This window comes from Anas acuta, chromosome 3, assembly GCF_963932015.1.
Source record: "Anas acuta chromosome 3, bAnaAcu1.1, whole genome shotgun sequence".
NCBI classification, from domain to species: domain Eukaryota; kingdom Metazoa; phylum Chordata; class Aves; order Anseriformes; family Anatidae; genus Anas; species Anas acuta.
The window spans coordinates 118,135,385-118,160,430 of record NC_088981.1 but is presented as its reverse complement, the minus strand read 5'-3'; the positions used below and the strand labels follow the sequence as shown (position 1 = coordinate 118,160,430).

The following is a 25,046-nucleotide window of genomic DNA, read 5'->3' as shown; positions in this document are numbered from 1 at the left end:
CCTGGGAAGGGCTGAAGGCTGCTTGCCAGCCCTGCAAGCAGGCAGCCGCCCCCCCCAGGGCAGCAGAGGCAGGCTGAGAGGATGCCTCGGCCAAGTTTTGTGCTGCTGGCTTTGAGAAACGAGCACAAACCCAACGTGGAAAGAGCAGCATCACCCTACGAGCACCCTGCTGGTGTTTGGGGCCGGGCAGGGCAGCGCAGCGAGGCTGGGGGGGTTCGGGGCCGGGGTTGGCTCTGAAATTAGCGACAGGTGCGCAAAGATTTAAAGCCTTTTAGTTTAAATTGAGCTCTCCCCACGGGGGGAACCCTTCTGGCCTTTGGCTGCTTGATTTGCAATTACAGGCGGGTCCATCTGCCAGGATAACCCCGGCGGCAGCGCTCGGGGCCAGACAAAAGAGCCGGAGGCTCCTCGCAGGCACTGATTGATGGCGGAGGTGACAGAGCAGGGCTTTGTTCTGCTCTGCCGCCCTCCCCTGCCTCTCTCTCCCCACCAGCGCGTCCCCCCCCCCCCCCCTTTGTCAAGTCTCACAGCTCAGCAGGCTGCCAGCAAAGTGTGGGCGGCCCCCCGACACACCGAGAGGACCCTGGAGGATTGCCTGAACGCTTTATTTCCACCCCGAGCGGTTCCGTCCCTCGGTGCCAAAAGCGGCTGCGCCCCAGCGAAGACAGGATGAGAAGCAGGCATTGGAGTCCGAACCCGGGAGACGGGGATTTATTGGTGCTGTATGGAAAAGGCGAGGCCGCAGGGCCAGCCGTGTGGATGCTGCTGCCTGCCAGGCCCCAGGAGCACTGGTGGGTGCGATACGAAAGCCGACACGGCAGCAATGCTCTCTGGCGTGTCAGCGAGCAGCCACCAGGCCCACGCCGGCCCAGGACGGATGTGCCCGACACACGGTAGCTGATTTAAGGCACTTGAAATGACTGCAAGCCACAAGGCCATCATCTGCTGCCACCCTCCTTTCTCTCCCTGCCTCCCCCCCCGGGTGCTTTGCAGATTAACCTATAGAGAATGGGGTGTTGCTGGAGCGCCGCTGCCCCCGGCTCAGGCTGTCGGTGCGTCCGGGGCCACGCTCACTGGTGGAATTTTTTGCCCGGGCTGTTGGCGTAGTCCAGCAGCAGCTGGCAGGGTGTGAACTGGCTGCCGTAGACGGCCTCGTACTTCCGCAGCTTGTCCACCAGCTGCTTGGCTCCGTAGGAGTCTGCGTACCTGAAGGGACCTGCAGGGGACAGGGGGAAACGGGGACAGGTGGTAAAGAAGGGAAAAACACCACACCAAAGGTCCCAGAAGGGTGACAGCACTGGGTAGGGCAGATCTGTCCTCCAGAAGAGCCCCCCGGCTGCTGACACGTGCAGCCAGCACCCCGACCTTCCCACGTGTGAGCCCAGCTTGGAGGGGAAGAGAAAGATGCTGCCAGCTTTGTGCCTTGTGTCAGCCCTCACTGGTGCTTTTGTTTGGTCTGAAATGGCCGTCCTAAAACTGGCAGCAAAGCTGTGAGGGTCCCTGCATGCCACAGGATATGCTGGGAGTACTGCAGGCTGGGACAAATTATTTTCATTCCTCTCCCAGTTTGAGCTTGCTGCAAGGAGGGAATCACCAGGGACCCAGCAGAAGCACTGCCACGTGGCTTAGAGCCCTCGCTAGCTTTGAGTTTGAGCAAGCCTCAGCTCATGCCTTGCCCAGTGCCCCAACATTTCCAGAAGTGCTGCAAGAAGCCTGCTTGCCCGCCCAGGCCAGTCACGGTGGCAAGAGAGGAGATATGTGGTTGATCAGATGATCCTGAAGGTATTTTCCAACCTTAACCATTCTAGGATTCTGTACCAGAGCCTCATTTTTCACTGAAGGCCATACAGCTGCACAAAAGCCAGGGACTTAAAAATGTAAGACCTTTGCAAATCTCCACCTGCCCCCACGACTATCGGGCAGAAAAGCTTTCTTTTGAGTGATGGAAAATGCTGATGAGGATGGGGCCAGCATGGCTCTGCCTTCTTACTCAAAACTGAAGACAGCAAGCGGCCTGGTTCCTGTCCCCTGACCCTCACCACCTCTGTGAAACAGCTGTACCAGCAAAGGAACTCCCCAGGCACCTGGAAGAAATGCCCTGCACTCCTTAAAGCAGCTCTCAGGCCCTTTGCAAGCTCTTGGGTGGGAATGCTGAAGCAACTTTCCTGGCTCAAGCTTCACATGAGAGAGGAACACTCATGCAGCAGCTCAGACCTGGCCTCAGAACCCACCAGAAAAGCCCACGATGGAGTTTTCGAGTCAAATCATGCAGGCCTCACCCCCTGCAGCTCCCACACTCACCTCCCAGGCACGGCGGGAAGCCCAGGCCAAACACAGCACCAATGTCTCCCTCCACGGGGTTGCTGAGGATCCCTTCCTGCAGGCACATGGCTGCCTCGTTGACAAACCTCGTCACCAGGCGCATCTGGATGTCCTCCTCGGTGCAGCTACCAGGAAAAAAAGTCTGTAAGGGCTGTGCGGTTTACCCAGCGGCTGGATGGAGGGGTACGTGAGACCAGCAGAGGTGGAGGGCAGGGATCAGGCCTTGAGGGGGGTGAGGAACTCATCGGAAAGGTCCCCAGCCTTGTGAGGCTAAGGGCTGCCAAGTTCTGTGCTGTGACTCCAGGCAGGCACGTAGGGATGGGCAAGGAGTCCATCTGGCTGGATGGGAACTGCTCCAGGAGATATTTCAGCATCAGGCTGTGCAACAGCTCTGCCCCGTGAAGGTCAGGGCTAGCACGAGCTCCCCAGAGCCACCAGCCTGCCCCCTGCACGCTGCTTGGGGACCCAAATGCCACCTGGGGTGACTCCACGCTCAACGGTGTCCTGCTGGGCTCCCGGAGCTGGGAGGAGCTGGGCAGGGGCTGAGCCATCACAGGTACTTACACTTCAGGCTTGGCTGGCACCTTGAACCGTGCCAAGATCTCATCCATGCCAGAATTCACGCTCCTGTTCTTCACCCCCTCCTGGTAAACGTAAAAGCCCTTCCCCGCCTTGCGGCCTGCCAGGGGAAAAAAAACAAAACAAAAACAGAGTCACATCCTGCCACGTGTCTCCTAGTTGGTGACACCTTTGCCTCTGATCTCATGGCTGCCCCTTCTGTTAGCCTGAGCCATCCTCCCAGCACAGGCAGCTTCCCTGCACTTCATTTCCTGCCTCGTGGAGCAGGGAGGGAAGGGCCCACATCCAGCTGGCTCCTCGGCAAAATGCTGCCGCCTGTGCCAGGCCCCAGCGCCTTCGCTGGGTCCAGAGGACAGTCAATGTCACAACTCGTGGTTACAGCAGCAAAAAGACACAGCCTTCGGCCGTGGGAGCAAGGGAGAGAGATGACAACACCCAAATAACCCTCGCTGCCAGCTTCTGGTCACAGCAAGTGGTGTTTGGGGGGTGATCTGACCAAGTGCAGGGCCCACTGGGGCTCACGGCTCCGTCCTGGCACGCTCAGAGGCAACATCCTCCCTCACGTGGAGCTTCTAAACCTCAGTTCGGGGCTTGCTTCACTTCAGCACATTAATTTCCAGCTCCCTACCTCCCAGAGTGCACATGCAGGTTTAATGGAGGGGCTAGAGAGAACTTCATGACCTCCTGACTGCTGCCTTTGCTCTGCACAGCACCCCCTGCTGCAGCCTGGACCTGCAAAGGAAGGTCCAGCTACATCCAAAGGTTCATCCTCTGACTGGGGGCTGCTGGCTGCTATTACCTGCCCTCAAACCAAGGGTAAATGTTGGGTTAAAACATCCTGGTGCCTCACCTAAGAAGCCTTTCTCCACCATGAGTTTGAACAACTCGATGCTGCCGCCTCCAAAGCGCTCGCCGAAGGCCTTGCCGAGGTCCTCGGCCACGTGCGTGGCCACGTCCACACCCACCTCGTCGATCAGCGTGGCAGCGCCCACCGGGAAGCCGAAGGCCGTCGAGATGGCATCTATCTTCTTTGGGTCAGTGCCCTCCTGCAGGAACAGAAGGGGGAGCAGTGAGATCTCTGGGTTCTGGGAATCCAGCACGGGGGCAGAAAGGTTCATCGGGGGCTGCAGGAGGTGACCAGCCCCACTGGCTGCTTGAGAACAGGCAGGAGCAGCGTGGCTGTGCTTGCACCACTCCTGACTCTCCCCTGGCACTATGCAAAGAGGGCAAACCCACTTGCTCGTGGTCCACCTGCCACTGCGTGCTGTGCCAAGCCCTGATGAGGACGGCCTGACTCCTAGACTCCTAGACCAAATCTAGATCCAGTACCACAACACTGAGAAGCAGTGAGAAGACAGCCACTCTGCAGGTGTAACTTACACCAGCATTTCCACGAGCTGCCTCAGCTGCATCCTCAGGCTGCTCCCTTACCCACTTCCCTCCTTGGCCAGGGCTTGGGCCAACCTGGCTCGGGGCAAGGAAGCAGCAGAGCTGGGGGACACTCAGTAGCCCACGGGATACACACCTGGAGAACTCGGACCACTTCTGCCAGCATCGGCCCCAGGCACCTGGTGGTGTAGAAACCAGGTCCATCCTAGGGGAGAAGAGCGAGACAGGAGGCAGGTGAGAACAAGCTGCAGGAACACGGCCCCTGTCAGCAGCACAAGAACCGAGTTTCACTGCCCAGGCTGCAGTTCAGACACATTCAACTCCATTTTTAATGGTGTGCAGTCAACTCCTAGAACAGCTTTTACCTGTAGGGCTCAGCAGTGTTTGAAGACTTCAGAATTTCTGCCTGGAAATCCCCACGAGAGTGTTTTTATTTCAAATAGCGCCTGGAGGACCCAAGCAGGCGGAAGAAGACCCCTGGCTTCACCAAGCCCAACAGGCTGACAGGGTGAAAGTGTGCTTGGATATCATAGCTTTTTGTTCTCAGCCCCTGCCTCTCTTCTCCCTCTGCTTTGCACATCTCTTCCCCTACATTTGCACACATATTTGTCTCCTCCCCCTTGCACAAGATTTAAATCCAGAAAGGGGACAGTTACTGCTCCCAGGCCCCTCTGTCCTTGCTTTTCCCTGGGAGAAGAGGCTGTGGGAGTCCTGCCAAGGCTGTTCCATCTTGGATGCCACTACAGACTGCAGCCTCCTGAAAGCTGCTTAGAGCAGGGACACCAGCACCTGTGCCTTCTGACCCTTCATGGTTAATCCAGGGGACACCTGAAGGATCACCTGGGCACCCGCCCTCTTCTAATTTCTGTTTCTACTTCTCAGCATGAAGTAGAAACACTAATTCTCAGCTAATTCCATCTCATCAGCCAAGTTTCAGCCTCCTCTCAGCACACAAGCCCACCCTTTCACTGATTATCCCAGCCTGCATTTTGTGCAGCGTTCCCTCACCTTTACCACGATGACGACCTTGCCCTGTTTGAGGCCAACAGCGACAGCAGAGGCAGCCGTGTCCTGGGACGTTTTGTCCGTGGTGATGATTTCCAGCAGCTGCATTTTGTCAACGGGGGAGAAGTAGTGCATCCCGATCACCTAGGCAGAAGAAGAGCTCAGGGTTAAGACAGATTCTGTCTCCCCCAGTAAACTACTGGGAAAACCAAGTCCCAGCTGCAGAAGGGAGCAGGCCAGCACGGGCTGCAACACCCACCACCATACTGCACTGATTTCAGGCCACGTACTCCACTGCATCCCTCTCCAACTTCTCCTTTCTCTCCTTGGCTTTCCCAAGGAAGCAGCCCCTGTCCCACAGCTCTTGTTGAGCAGAACCTCTGTGCTCTGCTTGTATTTTTTTTTTTCTGGGGAGGTGATGAAGTGAATCTAAGGACAAGAAGGCACGTTTCCAGAACCTAATTACAGGGGGAAGCGCAGCCTCCCTCTGGGAGCAACATTTAAGAGGAGATTATTCGTCTGTGTGCCTCATCCTGCCACCACGGCCATGTAATCAGGATGTCACCTTCGTGCCTCCTGGAAGCTACACTCGGCACTAAGTTCTGCATAAGTCAGAGGCACCTTGAAGGGCATCTACAGTCTGCAAAACTAATTAAAGAAAATACATTAATTAGTTAACCGATTTCCTATTAGTTTCCCCATAAAGAGTCATTACACAGGCAATTTATTCAGCAAGAGGATGTTATTTGCAAGCATGAACAAGTAAGACACAATTTGCATTTCTGATGCAACTGAGGCCTGAAGAGCAACGCAGGAAGAGGCTCCCCAGGGTCACAGGAACCTCCAGCAGCAGGGAGGCACAGCAGTACACAACTTGGGCTGTAAGACAAGCAGCAGGGGCAAGGCACTGCCCTGGGCAGCTCTGAGACCCTCGTAGGAGTTCAGGAAATCAGCCACGGGCACTTCTGCCTTTGTATTTGTGAAATCATCCTCCCCAGATGAGCTCTAGAGCTTCCCTTTCCTTGGGGGCTACTGCCTCCACATTCCACCTATCTGAGAGAACCTGGCTCTTGCCATGGTGTTATGACCCTGCAGGGGAACTGCTTGCTCCACCCTGTGTTTTCTGCAGCCCCACGTGGGCAGAGCAAATGCCTCAAGTTAAGGGGAAAACACTTCTCCCTTTTGATATCAATGCCGCCCTAGACTGAGGCTGAGCCCACAGGAGGTGACTCCAGCTGGTTACAGGTTCCTCACGCTCCTTCAGATGCTGCCGTGTCACTGCCACGTCTGCTCTGCTGCTGCTGCTCCTCCCTGGAGGGTGCAGGTCTCCTGCAGGGCCAGCATCAGATCTGCCAGGCTCGTGCTAACAGAACCACAGGTACCCTTGGAAATCAAGAGGGCACTGAAGAAGCGCATAGCTGACTGTCTCCTTCCAGAGCAGTGCATTCACACACCCCAGAGCCTGGCTTTCCAGAGATGGGGCATCCACAGCTTCTGTGGTCAGCCTGTTCAATGCCTCGCCACTCTTAGTAAAGAATTTCCTCCTTATACTGACTCTAAATCTCCCCTCTTTTAGTTAAAAGCCATTCCCCCTTGTCCCAGCCCTACGCTCCCTGATAAAGGGCCCCTCCCCAGCTCCTACCTGGCTGCACTTGCCTGGGCTAAGGGATGAGGATGCAGCTGTTTAGACTTCAAGCAAACAGACGTCCTGTTCCAAACGCTCTGCTACGAGCTGTACTGCTGCACTCAGTGCCCTGTTCACATGGACAACCAGACAGAAAACCCCCCACGCCCCTCAGGAGTTTGATTCTATGGCTGACCGTGGCTTCAGTTTCAGCACTACGTCTAACCACCTTACCAAAATGACTGAAGTCTCCCTGGCTGGAATTTTCTCAGCTCGAGTCCTTCCATAGCTTCTCTGCCCCGTGTGCATCGATGTTTCCTGAAGCACGCTGACCTCCCTAACGCACACTGCCTCGCCAATGTCACACTTGATGGGAATCCAACTTCATCCCTTTCCTACCTGCCCAAAGATCACAAGCTCTTTGTTCAAAGCTGGCTCTGGGGGCAGAGGCTGAGCTGTTTCCTGTTCTGAGGAAGAAGCAGAAGATCCCAATGCTCACCTACAGCAAACCATTTTGCCACTAGCAGGCAGCTCAGCACACTCAAGCTCTTTGGCACCAGGTACTCACCTTCTCTGGCCTCTTGCTAACAGCAGCAATTTGGTTGATCGGGAGGGCGGACGTGTTACTGGCGAAGATACAGTGAGGAGGGATCACCTGTGGTAGGGGGTGGAAGAGGCAGTTTAGAGGCACAGGCTCCAGTCGGAGGTGATGTACAGAACCTGAGAGCAGTGCTAGCACAGGGCATTCCCAGCAGATCTCTGTCAGAGTAGTGTTAGAAACTTATCCTAAAGCAGCAGCCCAAGTCAGCCAGGCCCAACTTCTACTGACCCCCCTCTAGGTCTGTGGGATCAGTCTCAGAGCCCTCACGATTCTGCCAGCCCACTGCAGCCACATTAGATGCTCCATCAGAAAGAAGGTCAGGCCAGCTGCTTTACCAGTTATTTCCTCAAGTGTGTTCTTGAACAGAGAAGAGCAGAGGCAGCAAGCCAGGGACAGCAGGTACAGGATATGTTGTGGAGATACATTTTTGTCATATCAATATGCTCAGAAAAACAGATTTTTTTCTGTGTGGCTCCCAGGAGTCAGGGAGTGTTGGAAGCGCCTCTGTTCAGCTAAGAACTAACAACTCCTTAATCACAGGACAGGAAAGCTGCCCTGGATGCTCACCCATGTACTGAAATGAATAATTTGCACCAAGCATTAAACTACTGCATAAGGAAATGTGAGAAACCCAGTGGGACACCCCAAGTCTCCATCATACAGCGAACCTGTCTAGCATAGCTGACCAGAACTGCTACTCACGGCCTCCACTTCCTTCAGCACTTTGTGCTTGATGTTAATGTCCTCGAACACAGCCTCGATCACCATGTCTGCTTTATCGAAGCCCTTGTAGTCCAGCTGGCTCGTCATGTTGCTGAGAATAGAGTCTCTCTCAAACGATGTCAGACTCTTCTTCTTCACCTTGCCATTCAGCCTAGGGAAGAGATCTCTGTCAGAAGACAGCCCAGACTGCTGGAGGAGCACCACGACACCAGGGCTATCCCTCCCTCCTGGAACAGGGACCCAAAACACCACCTGCAATTCAGCAGGACTATCACTGGCCCACCCTGCCATCTGGAAAAATGAGAGCCCTGTTCACACAACTCCGTTGGTGCATCAGTCTGAAGATCAATCACACATGAGCACTGTTACCGCTGAGCCAAGGAGGTAGAGGAAAGAAGTCCAACTTTTCAGAAGTCTGACCCAACTCTTCCTTTGACATGGGCCTCTAGGCAGCCACAATTACTCCCTCCCCTTCGCTCTAAAAGCTACTGCTAAAACTAAAGATGAAGCAATCATCTGTGATGGTCTACCTACCTAAGGAGCTAGGGCTGAATACACTGCGCCTATTCCAGAGCAATAGCCTGGCACATTGCACAGGGCAACCTTAAAGAACACTCCACAGAAACTATGGTGTCACGAGTTCCTGACTGCCTGCAAGCAAAAGATTATTTTGATGAAAGCTCCATCCCATCCCAAGTGAATTCCTGCAAACTCACGCACCCCTTGAAGACCTGCTGCTGTCCTCTGTCCAAGCCTTGCTGCGTCGTGTCCTTCAGAATGGTCTTCAGCCCCTTATCCACGGAAACCTGTGCAATCCCAGCTCCCATGAGCCCTGCTCCCAGCACTGCCAGGGTCCTGCACAGAAAGTGGTGAGGGGGGAGGACAGTCAGAGCTCAAAATAGCTGAATTACCATTGTTGTCAGACTCACACAGACCCTGTCCATCCAGGCACTATTTTTAGTGAGGTCATGCAAAAAGATTCCATTTGTGGGTGGGACCTCCAAACTGCAGAGGATTAGCATTCCCAAGGCAGGAAATCTCTCTGCTCTGCTACACTGCAGGACTCTAGGCCACAAAGTGCCAGGAATCTGTCAGCAGAGGTCCTCCAACTGCTCCTTCAGACACCTCCCACTTGTACTTACTTGACCTCACGCTGAGGTGTTCCAAACTTGTTCTTCTTGCAGCGCACCTGCCCGTGGTAAAGTCCTATCAGTGCCTTGGATTCCTTCGTCATTGCGAGGTGGCCGAAGCTCTGAAAAAAGGGAAGGGGGAGGGAGACAGGTTGGCCTTTAACAGCTGTCACAGCCCCAGCATGCACAGATCAAAGATATGGCACAGGGACAGCATGGCCACCTGTGCAACTGCACAGACCAGGCATTTGGGTAGAAATGGAAGAAAAATCCAGGGGTGTGTGTGTCCTCTCTGCACAGGGGGCACCCTCTGTGCTAGGCACAGCCTGCTTTGCACTATTACCTCCCACATGGGCAGCCAGAAGCAGTGAAGAATTGTTCAACATCCTTTCCCATAAAAAAAAATGGGATTTAAAGCATCCAAAAGAGTATAACACACTAACACACTGCAGTGTCTGCAGGGGTAGAGGTCTACCAGGGAACAAGAGTAGCCCTTGTATTTGTGTCCATCTCCTTCCCTCCCACTAACACACCCTTTGCTCATTTCCACTCGTCCTGGGACCCCCCAGCACAGCCCTGGGGAGGAGCACTCACCAGCAGCTCTCTGCTGTACTGGTAAACCAGAGGTGACCCTGCTGCCCCAGTCAACCAGCAGCTGTGGGGTCCTGCAGACCAAAGCAGGAGCCACTTCTGCTTCCCAGTGACAGGACCGCAGCTCACCGACATGGGATTAGAGAGAGGAGTGACCCTTCTCTCCCACGAGCATCCTGCTCTAGCCAGGGCCATCACCCCACCTACTTCCAAGCGAAAGAATCCTGTATCCAAACTTTGTGAAATGCTTTAAAACAGGCCAATTTTCACCGACAGCTCTGGAAATAGCTCTGATGCTATTTTCAGAGGATCACGGAGAGGCTATGGAATTAAAGGCCTGCAAAACCTCTCAGCCTAAGGCATGAAATGGGAAAGAAGACAGGGAGATAAAAGACAGCATAGGGCGACAGCAAACTAATGATGCTGTGTGAGCCAAATCAGCTAGGAAAAGCCACTAATATAATGTAGTGTAGAGCAGGCAGTATCTTCCTTCACCGCTGTCCTGTGAGTTAGAGGCTTGTTAAAATATCAGAAACATGAAGACCAGAAGAGAATCTGCAAGTCTCCTATCCTAGGGGAAGGAAAGGAGGCATTAGAAAAGGCATGACACGGGCACTTATTCTTTAGGGGGTGCTGGTAAGATCTCCATTATGCTGCTGTTCTCAGGAAAAAAAAAATCATTCTTTTCTGCAAGGAACAGAGCATTCTGAGCCTCCCATTCAGCATCAGATCAAATGGGGGTGGAATGAAGAACTAGAACAGGCAGGGTATATCCAGGTCATCGTTAAGGTAAGGGGCAGACAGTCGGATCATCACTGGATCTCCTAGACGTGGCAAGAGAAACTGCTGGACCTGGCAGTGTGAGAAGCTGGTGAAGGCTGCAGACAGTGCTGAGAGATGGCTGGATTTCACTGGTGGCACAGGGCAGTGATGGGACAGATGTCCCAAACAGACGAACAGATGGGAGTGTTGTGGATAACTTGGGGATTCGGGTCGTGCAAAGCCAGCAGCGCTCAGGTAAGCACGTATCTCCTCTATCAGAAATACTGAGACTGAGTACTGATACAGCAAAATCAAGATCAAGAGGAAAAACTAATTAAGGACAAGTTGTTTATACAGAGGAAACAAGGGTAGAGAAAGGGAAGGATCAAGATACCTGGGGGAAGAACAAGCACTGAAAAATGAAGGGAATTAAAGGGTCACACATAAACAAGCCACTGGCCGGTATGCTCGTCTGCTCAAGCTCTGCACCTACCCGCTACGTCCTACCTCCATATAAAACTCGATTCCTATTTTTCTGCATGTCTCTCTAGTACCCTGAAAACTTCAAATAAGACTGGACAATGTTTAGGACATGAGGTCTAGGTGCCTGCAACTGGAGACAGGGGGCCTGAGGGGCCAGCTACTTGGTAGAACAAACTCCTACGGGCCAGCTACTGAAGCTGTGTGTGTGAGCACACATTTAGGACCACAACTGAAGCTCAACCTGGCCCAGCCAAACAGGAGGAACAGCCCTGACTGTCCCAGCTGCTCACGTCAGTGTGAACGGTTTGTGTGTCCGTGGGTGTCACCAGTAAAGGCACTGTGCTGTCCACACACCAGCCGTGTGCATGCAACATGTTTGTGTGTGCACATCATTGATATCTCTGCAACATCTGCCCAGCCTCCCACTAGCTAGACCCATGAACAGAAAAAATCAGCTGAGAAAAAGCACCTCACCATGAGATGAAACCTCACAGGCCTTAAAAAGCTAAAGATTTAACTTCCCTTAACAGTCCTTATTTGTCTTAAACTCAACCTATGTACCAGGGAACTGAAGAACTGAGGGCAAAGGAAGAGGTTTATTTCACAGAATCAAAGGAACACAGAACGGCTGAGGTCAGAAGAGACCTGTGGAGATTTCTTGTCCAGCCCCACTGCTCAAAGCAGGGTCACCTGGAGCAGGCTGCTGAGTCCAGCTGGGTTTTGAATATTGTCACAGAGGGAGACTCCACAGCCTCCCTTGCCAACTTGTGCCAGCGTTGAGTCACTTTTACAAGTAACCAAGTTTTTTCTCATGTATAAATTTAATGTCTCAGGTTTCAGGTTATGTCCTTCACCTCCTATCCTGCCACTGGATACCGCCAAGCAGAATGCAGCTCTGCCTTCCTCACTGCTTCCCTTCGGGTATTTATATACCCCAAAAAGATCCCCCTTGGCCCTCTCTTCTCCAGGCTGAAGAGTTCCAGCTCGCTCTGCCTCTCCTCACGTGTCAGATGCTCTAGGCCTTCAATCATTTTTGTGGCCCTGTGCTGGACTCAGTCCAGGGAGCTGCCCTTCTGCCTGTTCTGGTGCCTGGAGTTGTTCCTCCCATTGGGAAGGATTTGGCAATTCCCTTCACGAGGTTCCTGTCTGCCCCATTCTCCAGCCTGCTGAGGAGTCCCCCCTGAATGGCCAGCACTAGCAAGTACTCTGACTGCAGTGGTTACCAAATGGGTCAGTTTCACTGAGGGATAAGGAGAGAGAAGTCCTGTTCTGGGTAAAAAAACACTGTGAAAAAAAACAAAAACAAAAACCCAAAACCATCACCACCACAAAAACATCTAATTTTCATGAGTACTGAAAGTTACCCATTGGCAAAAAAGGACCAGCGCAAACTAGAAAACTGGACAAATGGCAAAATGAGTAATGGGCAATCAACACCCTTGACAAAAAAGATGGCAAAAAAGGTGCCAGAGTAAACTGAAATTAAAGTTTGTTCATGGAAGGAATTACTTGTTTGCACCAAACCACCTGGAAACACTCATGAGACCGACAACGCTGTACCTCCACCTCCAGGTTACCTGTTCCACGTGACACTCAGAAAAAAACAAACAGGGCTCAGACACACAGAGAAATCAAATACAAAGTCCTGTGTTATGTGAAACCCAGAGCACTGAACTCGGTCTGGTCATTCCCAACTCAAAAAGCCTGAATAGACAGGAATGAGAAAAGGCACAAACTGTTTTCACAGATGAAGAACCTCGAAAAAAAAAAAATAATAATAAAAAAATACAACAGTTCTATTGCTCAAGATGGGCCTTTTCTGCAGCCCCACTCCCAGAAGAGCAGGCAAGGATCCAGGCACTGTTCTGAGCAGCCTGTGAAGAATATTTTCCTTTGTGCATGGTTGAACTCATTTAGCACACACCTAGACAGCTTGCTTATTGCTACCAGGGATCTGATCTGCTTACCTGGGATTCGGTGAGGTATCCTGTATCACGTCCCTGATCAAGACCAGCCTTTACAACCTAGTCAAAGAACAGCAATAAAGACACCTCACTGTTAAAGGCATGTCCATCAACAGCCGTGCTTTAAAGAGATTGCTTGTTTAGCTGCACCTCCTGTTTGCACCAGTGACCCCTCCCCAAAATTCAAGGGAGACTTCAGACTCGCTGGGTCCTGTCCATGCTGCTCAAAGCAGAGCCATGAGTCTCCTTGTCCTTCTAACACAGAGCAGCTGCCAGGACAGTTGAGTTTTCTGTCAGGTTAATTTTTACACCTACCTTGTGGTTTCAGGAATTGTTTCAGTAGGACTGTGCTCCTGTAATGCCACTGCTCTCAGAGTCAGAGGGGGGCACTCACAGGTTTTAGAGAAGTCTTGACAACAACTTGACAACAACTTAAATAGTTGTTGTCTTAAAAAACTTAAATTTGAAAAATCCAACCACGGACAATGGCTGAAAGTAATACAATGCCCGAGCTACTTACAGAGCTAAGTTTTAAAGTTTTGTGGGATTAGTGCTACGAGCACAGCAATTGATATTTTCCTGGCTTCAAACGGGTTAACCTGTCTCATTAGAAACCATACAGGGAACTGAAGACTGAAAATTTTATGAAGTATTCCAGCTAAACCTTCCCTCAGTTGGGATTCTCCATCTCCCCCTCACTGGTGCCAGTACACCATAAATTGATGACCAAGCTCTGGGAATTCTGCATTTTAACATGCTTGCTTGACAGACCACATGGCTAGCCTCATCCAGACTGATCTTCTGTAAAGATCATTACGCGTGGCTTGACTCAGGGGAAGAAAACAGCATCCCCCGTCTGTCACCCTGTTATCCCACATCTCCTCCTCCTCTGCAGTTTCTGACGCCTCACAGCAGGCATTACCTCAATGATTTTCAGCGGAGCAGGGTACAGTCCTTTGGTTTGCTTCTGAACTTTGCTCTCCACTGTCTTGTAGACTTGCTTCCTCACAAATGGAAGAGCCATAGCGTAGTCTGTTATCTCTGTAAGACGTGACAAAACATGTCTCAGTGCGGTGCTACATGCACAACCAGCTTTTAAATAACTAAGCCGATAGTTAAAGAGTATAGCTGTGAACGTTACATATCTGCAATAGTTTTAACTACCAGCCCACCTGGCTCAAGAAACAATTGCACCATCAAATAACTTTGTTTTGATGATGGAGTTAAGTAGGAGTGTGACCACATCCCTAAGAAGCAAAGCTGGATTCTACCCACTGCAGTCCCCTGGGATTTGGCTGTGGTGCCCTCAGACTTACTCTGTACTAGCCCTTTTGATCTTTTGGCAGACACAGTCCTGTTGGCGAGTCCTCTGGCAAAGCCAATCGCTACCTCCTCCAAGTACTCAATTGTTCGCGCTTCTGGGGTCTTCACACCCGGCCCTGTGAACAGAAGAAGAGTCTTGAGGAAACGCAGCAGAAGTTATTGCTGATAGATACAGCTCACGCGGGGAAGGGTGAGTCAGCAACAGGGCACTCCTTTGAATTGCTCCCACTCTCCCTTACCCCCCTTTGACTTTTCTTGGCTCTGGTGAACAAGACATTTAATATCCGTGGTGTTATCCAGAAATACCAAGATGCCAAAGGTGTAACTGCCAGCACCACCTCTGTCTTAACTAAAGTGCTCTGCCACCTCTCCCTCTTGTTGCACCTCTATGTCCCTGCACAGCATAAAAGCCTGCACAACTGAGATGTGACAACGCTGTTGCTATTAAACATACAGACACAGTTACCCAACACCACGGCCTTGAAAATTACCTGTTCTGGAGATAATGGTCAATAAAACCTCAACCTCTGACCTCAGGTACAAGAAATCTCTCACTTGCTTTACCTACTAACACCTAACCAGACTCAGCATCGTAACTGCTGTAGAGACCTTACCTGGGGAGCTTCCAGCTGTCTGCTAATACCTGGCATAAAATAAAGCAGAACCAGATTTGGGCACACCATCAAGTGAAAGACAATGTTGTGGATACCCGTACTGAAAGAGAACCACTTGCACCTCATGAAACTGCCTCCTGATTAATGCTGCCTCTTTCCTTCAAAGCTTTCCCTAACGAGCTATATTACCACCTCAATTAAAGCTGCTTTCACCCAGACATTGAGAATGAACATGAGAATACTCAGCAGAAAGCCTTCTGGCACTGGGTGCTGTCTGAATGAACGAGAGATGCCTCTAATGCTTGCATATCATTTTTGTGCTCCTCCTATGTCCTCATCTGGTTTGAGTCAGGATTTGTAACACATCGACCACATCAGGTTTCCTTTAGGCAAGCCAAAGTGGTCACTGATATAAAAAAAAATCAGATTTGCTAGTTCTTAAAATGTAATTCAGGCCCTGGAGAGGGATCTGGACGGGTTGGGTCGATGGGCAGAGGCCAAGGGGATGAGGTTCAATGTGGCTCAGTGCCAGGTCCTGCACTTTGGCCACAACCACCCCATGCAGTACTAGGATTGGGGCAGAGTGGCTGGAAAGCTGTGCAGAGTAGAAGGATTTCGGGGTGCTGGTTGATGCTTGCCTGAACACAAGTCAGCAGTGTGCCCAGGGGGCCAAGAAGGCCAAGGGCATCCTGGTTGTGTCAGGAGCAGTGCAGCCAGCAGGAACAGGGAGGAGATCGTCCCCCTGGGCTCTGCTCTGGTGAGGCCAAAGCTCGAGTGCTGGGTTCAGCTTTGGGCCCCTCACTCCCAGAAGGACATCGAGGCCCTGGAGCATGGCCAGAGCAGGGCTACGAAGCTGGGGAAGGGCCTGGAGCACAAGGCCTGTGAGGGGCAGCTGAGGGAGCTGGGGGTGTTTGGTCTGGAGAAGAGGTGGCTCAGGGGAGACCTTATTGCTCTCTGCTGCTACCCAAAAGGAAGGTGTGGGGAGCTGGGGGTCAGCCTCTGCTCACAGGTAACCAGTGATAGGACCAGAGGGAATGGCCTCAAGTTGTGCCAGGGGAGGTTCAAGTGGGAAATGAGGAGACATTTCTGCTCAGAAAGAGCAGTCAGGAGTTGGGATGGGCTGCCAACCCTGGGAGTGTTCAAGGAGAGGTTGGACATGGGTTAGTGGTGACATTGGTGGTAGGGAATGGATGGATGATACGATTTTGGAGGGCTTTTCCAACCTTCGTGGTTCTATGATTTCACAATCAAGCAAGTATACAGCAGTAAAGTTTACTCAGCAGATTTTAACTCAAGCCTGGGTATGATGGAACCATCTTATAAGCAAGAATAGAGCTTGCCTTGCATTTCTCAGGGTAGACAGCAGCACTTATTTTTTAAATTTATTTCCTTCAAATTCAAGAGCACTGGGAAGTGTGATTTGGTTTGCAACCCACAAGGAATTTCTCCATCCAACTGAAAGGCAGTTATAGCAATTCAGACAGCCTAAAGCCGTGGGGGTTGGCTTCTTTTCAAGATCTTGTCACTGAGATTAACATCTGCAGGCTGCGTAATTGTAGGCATTGGTCATCTATTCTTTCATTATGGGTCGCAATCTGTCCCTCTGACATGATAAACGAGGAATGCAGGTTCTAATCTGTATAATTAGCTTATGCAAGGGAGCCAACAGGCCCGCCGCCTCTGCTCTAACCTTTCCCTGTTCGCTTTAGCTTCAGCCTGACTTCTCAAGGTCCCTGCACACATGCTTCTGAGGTGGAAGGGAGGTTACAACCCTGCAGAGCACAGCAAGGACTTCACAGCTCATACGCCCTGCCTCGACTGCGGGTGGCATCAATGGCTTCTCCACCCACCAAGGCGGAGAGGTTAACCAACAGGCAGTAGATCAGCTTCCTAACAACTGAGGGGCATCACGTCTGACCTAGCGGGTCCACCAGCTGGTCAACCAGGCCCATCTTCTTCGCTTTGTCAGCACGGATGTTCCTCCCAGTCAGCATCATGTCAAAGGCAGCAGGAAGTCCCACCTGGAAGGGCAGAAAGGGGATTTTAAACAAACAAGTACGCCATGAGCAGAAGGGACTGCTGAGGAAGTTTTTTCTCCTACTTACCATCTTTGGCAGCCGCTGAGTACCCCCTGCTCCTGGCAGGAGTCCCAGTAAAACTTCAGGTGTTCCCAAGATCGTTTTCTTGTCCTTTGTTGCTATTCTGTAGTGGCAGGCAATGGCAACCTTAAAAAAGGGAGGAAAACTAAAGGTTTCCCCGTGAAAGACCACAGAAGAACTGGGCTTCCATCACAAAGGTCTCTTGTACACACTGCTTCAGCTTTCCTCCTAATCCTACCCCAAGTCTCCAATCAGCTGCCCAAATTCCCTCTGTGCTCAAAGCTTCTTCTAGCAAGAGGTACGCACCCAGGGCCTACAGCAACAAGCAGCTACTGATGTGAACGTGAAAGTAGCATTCTGAGCCAAACTATTTTCAAACCTTATCTAGGCCATTAATTTGAATCTCATCTAGACTACTAAGGGCTAGAGTCATTTGCTGCACTGAAGGCACGGTCCCATTTACAGCTGTGATACTGCTTTATCACCGGATCACCAAGTCCAGATCAATCACTGCTGTGACTTTATAAAAGGCTGCGAGTGATTGAGAAATAAGCATGCAGCTGAAGAGACTCCATTCCCATGAAGTTATTCCATTTTAACAACAACTTTGCTCCAGGGATTACCACAGAGCCTTTCAGTTTACAAAACACCGAGTGGAGATTACAAAGCAGACGCTGCACTCAGCTGAAGTGGCAAGTGATGGGGCAGGGTATGCAGGCAAGGGTGGAGCCTGGCCAGGTTCCCCACACTCATCCCTCTCACAAGAAGAACTTTTAAAAGAATAAAAACTGCTGGGATATGAGACTCATTTCACTTGAAAAGAAATCATTTCCAGCACATACTCTGACAGAAACATCAATGCTGATTCAACACCTGCTGGGAACAGCCTGTGTGCCCTGGGATGCTCTCACCTAAATATTAGCCAGGCCCACACGGATTCGTACGTGCCTAGCTCTTTCAACAGAAGTAGAAAAATTAGCATCGCAGAGCTCTGAGGCACAACCAACCCATTAACTTGCCACAAACTCATTTGAATGGATGTAATGAATCCACGTCAGGTCTCAAATCCCTCTCACAGAAGTCCTCTGGGCATCACGTGGATAGTTTAGAGAACCAGCGCTATCAACTCTCACTGCTGCCTGGCAGACCCAGAATTGCTCAATACCTCCAGTCCTCCTCCCAGGCAGGAGCCACTGATGGCAGCAACTACGGGCTTTGGAGACTGCTCAATTTTTTCTAGCATCTTCTGTCCGTCCTGAGAGAGCTGAGTCACTTCCTGAGAAGTCTTGCAGGCTTCAATCATGCTGCAGTGAGGCAGAAAGGCTGATGAGAACTGGAAAAGCACTGAGAAAACAGCAGTGAAACGGAGAGTGCTGTAAGGAGTTTGCTCCCCTGTTCCCACAAAGCTCCAGCGACTGACAGACAGGCGGGAGCTATTCAGTCCCACAGCCTCACATTAATGAACGACACAGGAAGACTACTAAATTCGGTGGGTTAAGTCACTGCACGCCGACACTGCTCTGTGCCTGCAGGCAGTGAATGAGCTTCCTTGTGTCAGAGCTCTGAAAGCCTTTGGGGGGAGAGGAGGAAGGGTCATAGGAAGCCTCAAAGCATTTGCCAGGAAGGGTGGAGGGGGAACCCGGGATCACTTTTTAGAGAAGCAGATGGCCGAGGCTCTGATGCTGCTCTCTGCCAATTAGATACTCCCTCTGCCAATTATTCCCATGGAGGCTGACGGCGTTTGCCAGGCAGGCCCAATTTTGCAGGCTTGTAGCACTGAGGCTGGCCAGCACCTCTTCCACGCAGCCTGTCCTTTTGCTCTGCCTCCTTCCCACCTGCATCAAGCGTCTGGCCTTTTTCAGGACAGAGGAAGAGGTAAAGTTTTTAAAAAGTTGATTTGTAATTTACCTTGCTGAGAGCTTTCTGGCTTTTTATGTCTTTAAACGACTTTTCTGCCCTGCCCGTGGTCAGGACTAGCAGCCAGTGGCACTCCAGGTCCCAGGGAGAGCACCCACACGGGTCCCCAACACCCTGTGTGAGTTACCCACGCTGAAATGCCCCGGAGGCCGCTCAGATGCGTGGCGTGGCAGAAAGCCAAATCCTGCCTAATGAAGGGGCCGTGCCGGCAGGCTGCCAGCCGCTCAACCCCGGCTTAAATGAAGTTCTGCATGTAAATTATCTGCTCTTGCTGCGTCCCAGACCGAAGCACAATGCTAAGCCTGGAGCCAGGAAGGGAACTTTCCTTGGCTGCACCCCAGCACGCAGGAAGGAGCGACCCAGTGCTACAACCCAATCGAGTTCCTGACCAGCCGTGCTGCGCTTTGTCAAGGCCCTAACCTCGTTTGAGCGAGCTGCACACCCTGGGGAGGTGGCTGTGACAAACTGCTCGGTGTGTGCAGCTCACCAGGCCACGGCCCCCAGGTTTTGGGCTTCTGAGGGAGCTCCATGGGAATAACCTGTAACGCCCACAAACTTACTCGATATCTGCTCCAGCAATGAAGGAGCCTGGCTTTGAAGAAATGAGGACAGCGCTTTTGACAGCTTCATTGGCCCAGATCTCGTTCATTACTTCGGTAAACTCCGCGCTCAGTTGCTTGGACAGAGTGTTCACCTGGAGGCAGCAAACACACGCTGTAAATAAGGAGCCTGTGGTGGAGCTCAATCTCTGATTAAGCACTGGCATGAGGAAACTTATCAGAAAGCTTGCCAGGAAGACAGACCAACAACAAAAAGCCAAAGCCAATTGCAAGTCTGAATGCATATTCCCGTCTGTCTGAAGCTAGGAGGAACAGTAGCTCTGCAGCTTTTTCTTTTTGCTTTCTGCAGACAAAAGGAACAGCCCACCCAGGAGTTCACCCAACACCAGAGCGCTGCTTGGCACAACTCTAACGCTGCCGGGGCACTCACGTGGAGCCCAGATCTGATGGAGAAGAACTTAGTTCATCCTGTGTCAAAATTAGGCAAAAACCTCCAAGATGAAACCCTGAAGCAGGTCCTCAAGTAAGAATTCCCTCCTTAACCTCACCAGCAGCGGGTTTGTGACCTCAAACACAGGTTCTGTAAACTTCTGATCTTTTATTTTTTTTCTGTATAACAGGCAATTTCCTTAACCACCTCGAGTCCAAGAACTTAATTAGATTCAGGGCTATCTCTTGCTGCTAAAACAAATTATCTTGGTACATACAAAATCCTTCCACCAGGTATTTTCAGGTGCTTCTTTAAACACCCAAATGCTCATGCTCCCATTTCTTTGTTCACAACTTCAAGGGCTGCAGGTTAGGAATGTCCTTAATCCGAACATGGCATTTTCAGTGCCCCCTCCGCCCTACCACTACTCCTGCCGTTCCTCCAGCCAATTCAAGCAGTACCTTGGAATTCGGCGTGTTGAAGCGGACAACGGCCACATCTCCCTTGATGTCGTAGTTCACGTGGGTTCTAGCTGGAAACAAAGGGGAACGCGTTATCAGCTGGTGGCCAGCGGCTTCCAGGGAGGGGATGGACTCGCAGAGAGAAACTTTGTGCTTACCCTGAAGAGCGGTGGAGGTGGAGATGTTGCGGCAAGCATAACCTGAAGAAGAGATATTGCAGATGTTAAAGGAATCCTCAGCAATGTCAGCGTTCGTGTCCTTTGGTAATGTCCCCTCTGAACTCCCCTGGGCTGCCAAGGAACGTGCTACAGGAAGCCCTGAGCAGCAGCCAGCTCCCTCTGACGGCTCGACCCGTGCCGCCACCAGAGCTCAGCAGACTCCACGCTATCGGGGTGACCTTCAGGGCTTCCACGCCGCAGTTTCCAACAGCAGGAATGCCAAACCGAGGCCAGAAATCAAAGCTTGCTCCCCAAAGAGCTGAAGTGGGCGGCGCACGGGGGTGTTCTGCCACCAGTGCACGGGGTCCAACACAACAAAGCAACGGCCCCGCTGCACTTGGGGGAGTTTTGAGTCTATGAGTTAAGGTCACGGCAGATCCAACACGATTGCTGTGCAGTGTCTGTGCAAAAACACGCTCCTGTGCCAGCGAACGGCGCCACCCCAGGCACTGACACCCCAAGGAGGAGCTGGTGAGCAACAAAGGAGCACACGAAAATATTTACCCTCTCCTCTGGTGCTATCAGCTGGACGCTAAAACCACCTCCAGTGACCACAGATGGAAGCACCCAGACAAACTCGTCCTGTTTCAGAGCACTCAGACCACAGGACGAGTGAGATCCCGCTGTCCTGCCCCATAAATCCCACACCTCCTTGCTCTGCTGAGGAGCTGTTTCTCCTGGTGACCTCCCACTACACAAACGGATCAGCCCTGTTCGAGTGACCTTGATCCTGCCCGAGAGGATCCTCTGACACCGACCCAGGCTGAAGCACTGCCAAAAGCTGCATGGAAACATGAAATATGGCAGGGGTGCTACTTCTCCACCAGCACACAGCTCCTCTGCCAACTGGAACCCAGAACCCAGCTCGCTGCTCGGCGCTGATAACGCTCAGGAATAACCCACCCTGTCCCTGCAAGGAGGCAGAAAGTCCAGCAGGGGGAAAAAAAAAAACCCTACAGCACCTCACCAGCAGGCACCTTCCCTCCCTACAACCCCGGGGCCGGCTCCTCTGCACTTTGACCCTAATTCCACTCGCCTCCAGCGCTGGCAGCGGGGAGCGACCTTTGTGCTCCATTCCCCCAGCCCACAGCAGACGCGGTGCCATGCCGCGGGGACTGGAAACTGTGCGTCGGTCCCAGCAGGTGGGTCGGGGCATCATGTGCCCTGCGTAAACACAGAGCGAGCTGGGTTCTGCTCCCAAACTGCAGCCCCCGTGCTCAACGTGCACCTCCCTGAGCTCTGGGTGTGCTCAAGTCACGCGTTTCTGAACCCAGGAGCTCCTTTTCCCAGCTCTGAGCGTGGTCTGACAGCGGTTTCCCTGCTGAGAGATGCTCCCCAGCAAAATAAAATGCTCCTTTAACCCAACGGCAGTGTTTTAGCCCAAAAAAAGCCCCACGGCTCCACCGCTTTGGGGAGAACACAAGCACTTGGCCTCTTCTGAGCTGTCTCGCTTTAATCCTGTGCTGCTGCACAGCACGGGAAGGAGGAGATCAGCCAAAGCTCGCTTGCAAAGAGCTGATCACGTTCTCCTTCCACACCCAGCATCTGGCAAAAAGCTGGGACGAGGAAGGGAAGCGGCGACAGCTTTCCCCAGCTCCCACCTAGAGCAGGGTGCTTACTGGGACATTTTATACGAAATAACCCCAGCTCAAAATGAAAAAGTGAACGGATGAATTGAACTTCTCCTTCTGTGCCCTACCACGCTTTCCTTTTTCAAGTCACTTCTGACCAGGCTGCTTCCACAAAAGCCTTAAGCCTCAAATTCCACTTTGCTTTCAGGTTTAGCAAATAAATAAAGCAGGAAAAAGAAAATCAAGGGCGAGACTGAGAAAAATCTCGCTCCCTTTTGGATAGAAGCTCCTCTGGGAGCAGCAGTGGCATTTGGGTAGCAGCTGCTCGATATCCGAGTGACAAAATTTTGTTTTAGGTCCCAAAACACTTGGGGAAAACACCTTCCAAACCCCAAACTGGCATCCTCCCTATCCCAAACCACGAGCCAGGAAACCCCCCCTGGTAATCGTGAGGTGAACGGCACAGCAGCGAGCCAGATGCACGCTTCTACCCTTTCACTGGCGTTTACTCTAGGACTAAAACCTGTGAATAAAGGAATAAAGATCTGATTTTTGCTGCTTCCTTCACTCCACGCCTAGAGCAAGGGACACCCAATGCTCCAGAAAACCCCTCCTGGCATCAGCAGAGACCTTCAGATCCAGCACAGACCTAAAAACCAACCTTTTTCCAGCAGCCAGGTCTGCACAGCGCCTGGCAGAACAAGGCGCAAGAAAAACACCATTAATTACTGCGAGTGATGTTAATTAGCTCTGCAGACACGAGCAGCCTGCACGCACGCATCTCCCAGACAAGCTTCAGGTTCCCCACACCACTGCTGGGTCTGGATTTCAGCTCCACGCCCACGCAGGGCCCCCGCAGAGGACAGAAATGCAGAAATTAAGCAGCTGTTTGCAACCAGCCCCAGCTTTTCCCTGCAGGAATCGTGTCCCGAGCTCCCAGAGGGAATCCAGGGCAGTGCCAAGGGACGGGGGAGCATCGGTGACCGGCAGAGATGCTCCCACACCAAAATTGGGGCAGATCCTGGGGGCCACGCGGGGACCCCCTGCCCTCAGGTGCACGCAAACGGGCCCCCAAGGATGAAGTTTTCCCCCCGGGGGGCAGCCGCACGGCCCCCTCCCCTGGCCACGCCTGGAGAGCAGCACCGGGAGCCCAAGGACACGGGGACACCCCCATGGGGACGGGGAAGGACACGGGGACAGCCCCACCCGCAGCACTCCCCCCCCCTCAATGGGGTCGGGACGAGATGATCCTCATGGTCCCTTCCAACCACAATCCTACAGTTCTGTGACTGCTCCCAAGCATGGAAACCCCTCAAAACCATACAAAGATCCCCAAAACACACAGGGGAGCAGCTCCTGCCCCATGGGGACACCACAGCCCCCCCAGGACAAACTGGGGGTGGGTGGGGACGTGTGAAAGACCCTCCCTGAGGGGAACACGGAGACCACACCCCGGTGTGGGACACAACCACGGGTGGGGACACGGCCACAGGTGAGGGGACACAAAACCATGGGGGGGGGGGGGGACGTAACCATGGGGTCCCCAGCAGCTCCCCAGGCGCCCCCTGCCCCCCCTTCCTCAGAGCCTTGCAGCCCCCCTGGACACGCATACGAGGAGCATGTAACCCCCCCTCCAAGCGACACATCCACGTGTGGGTCCCCCCCCCCGTGGGGGCACCTTCCCACCTCCCCCCGTGTCCTCCCCATGGCCGCACAGCCCCACACCCCCCCTCCCCACCGTGGGCACACAGCCCCCCTCCCCATATCTCCTCTGTGCCCACCCCTCCCCATTTCCCCTCGCAGCTCCTCTGGGACCCCCCCCACGCATATCTGAGCCCCCCAACCCCCTTCCCACATCCCCCCCAACCCCTCACGACCCCCCCCCCCACCCCCAACACCCCCCCAACCCCTCAAGACCCCCCCCCGAACCCCCTCAACCCCTCACAGCCCTCCCCACGCCCCCCCAACCCCTCACAACTCCCTCACAGCCCCCTCCCAGCCCCTCATGGCCCCCCCCCACGCCCCCCCCAACCCCTCGCAACTCTCTCACAGCCCCCCCAGCACCTCACGACCCCCCCCACACCCCTTCAACCCCCTCACGGCTCCCCTACACTCCCCACAACCCCTCACGACCCCCCCAGCCCCCCCCCAACCCCTCACGATCCTCTCACGGCCCCCCCAGCCCCTCACGACCCCCTCAACCCCTCACAACTCCCTCACAGCCCCCCCCCAGCCCCTCAAGACCCCCTCACGCCCCCTCCCCCAGCACCTCAGCCCCCCCTCAGCACCTCAGCCTCCCCCCACGCCCCCCCCAACCCCTCACAACTCCCTCGCGCCCCCCCCAACACCTCATAACTCCCTCACGACACCCCCCAACCCTTCACGATCCCCTCACGACCCCCCCCCTCTGCACCTCAGCCCCCCCCACACCCCCTCCCAACCCCTCCCAACCCTCTCACGACCCCCCCCAACCCCTCCCCAAGCCCCCCCCGTCCCCCCGAGGGTCCCCCCCTGACCGTCGGGGGGCGGTCTGGGTGCCGGGCAGTGCTTGGCGGCGGCCGCGAAGCGCCCGAGGCTGCCGATGGCGCGCACCGCCGCCGCCATCTTCCTGCGCGCGAGGTCGAATGAGGGAGAGGCCGCGCGGGGGCCTCGCGCCCGCCGCCCCGCCCTGCCCCTCCTT

General features: G+C 53.3%; 1 protein-coding gene across 1 annotated transcript; it reads right to left on the bottom strand.

The window, feature by feature from the left end:
* Window positions 1–589: 589 nt before the first annotated feature.
* HADHA (hydroxyacyl-CoA dehydrogenase trifunctional multienzyme complex subunit alpha) lies at window positions 590–25,033 on the bottom strand. Its single transcript, XM_068679101.1, has 20 exons — window positions 24,883–25,033; window positions 20,736–20,777; window positions 20,578–20,648; window positions 19,687–19,820; window positions 18,375–18,513; window positions 17,216–17,335; window positions 17,029–17,131; window positions 14,490–14,612; window positions 14,096–14,214; window positions 13,177–13,233; window positions 9,386–9,495; window positions 8,964–9,098; window positions 8,223–8,394; window positions 7,488–7,574; window positions 5,299–5,439; window positions 4,427–4,495; window positions 3,752–3,947; window positions 2,887–3,001; window positions 2,302–2,447; window positions 590–1,216 (listed from the first exon to the last, which is right to left on the bottom strand). The coding sequence occupies exons 1-20, from the start codon at window positions 24,968–24,970 to the stop codon at window positions 1,071–1,073; spliced, it is 2,313 nt and encodes a 770-aa protein (XP_068535202.1). The 5' UTR covers window positions 24,971–25,033; the 3' UTR covers window positions 590–1,070.
* Between the last annotated feature and the right edge of the window lie 13 nt (window positions 25,034–25,046).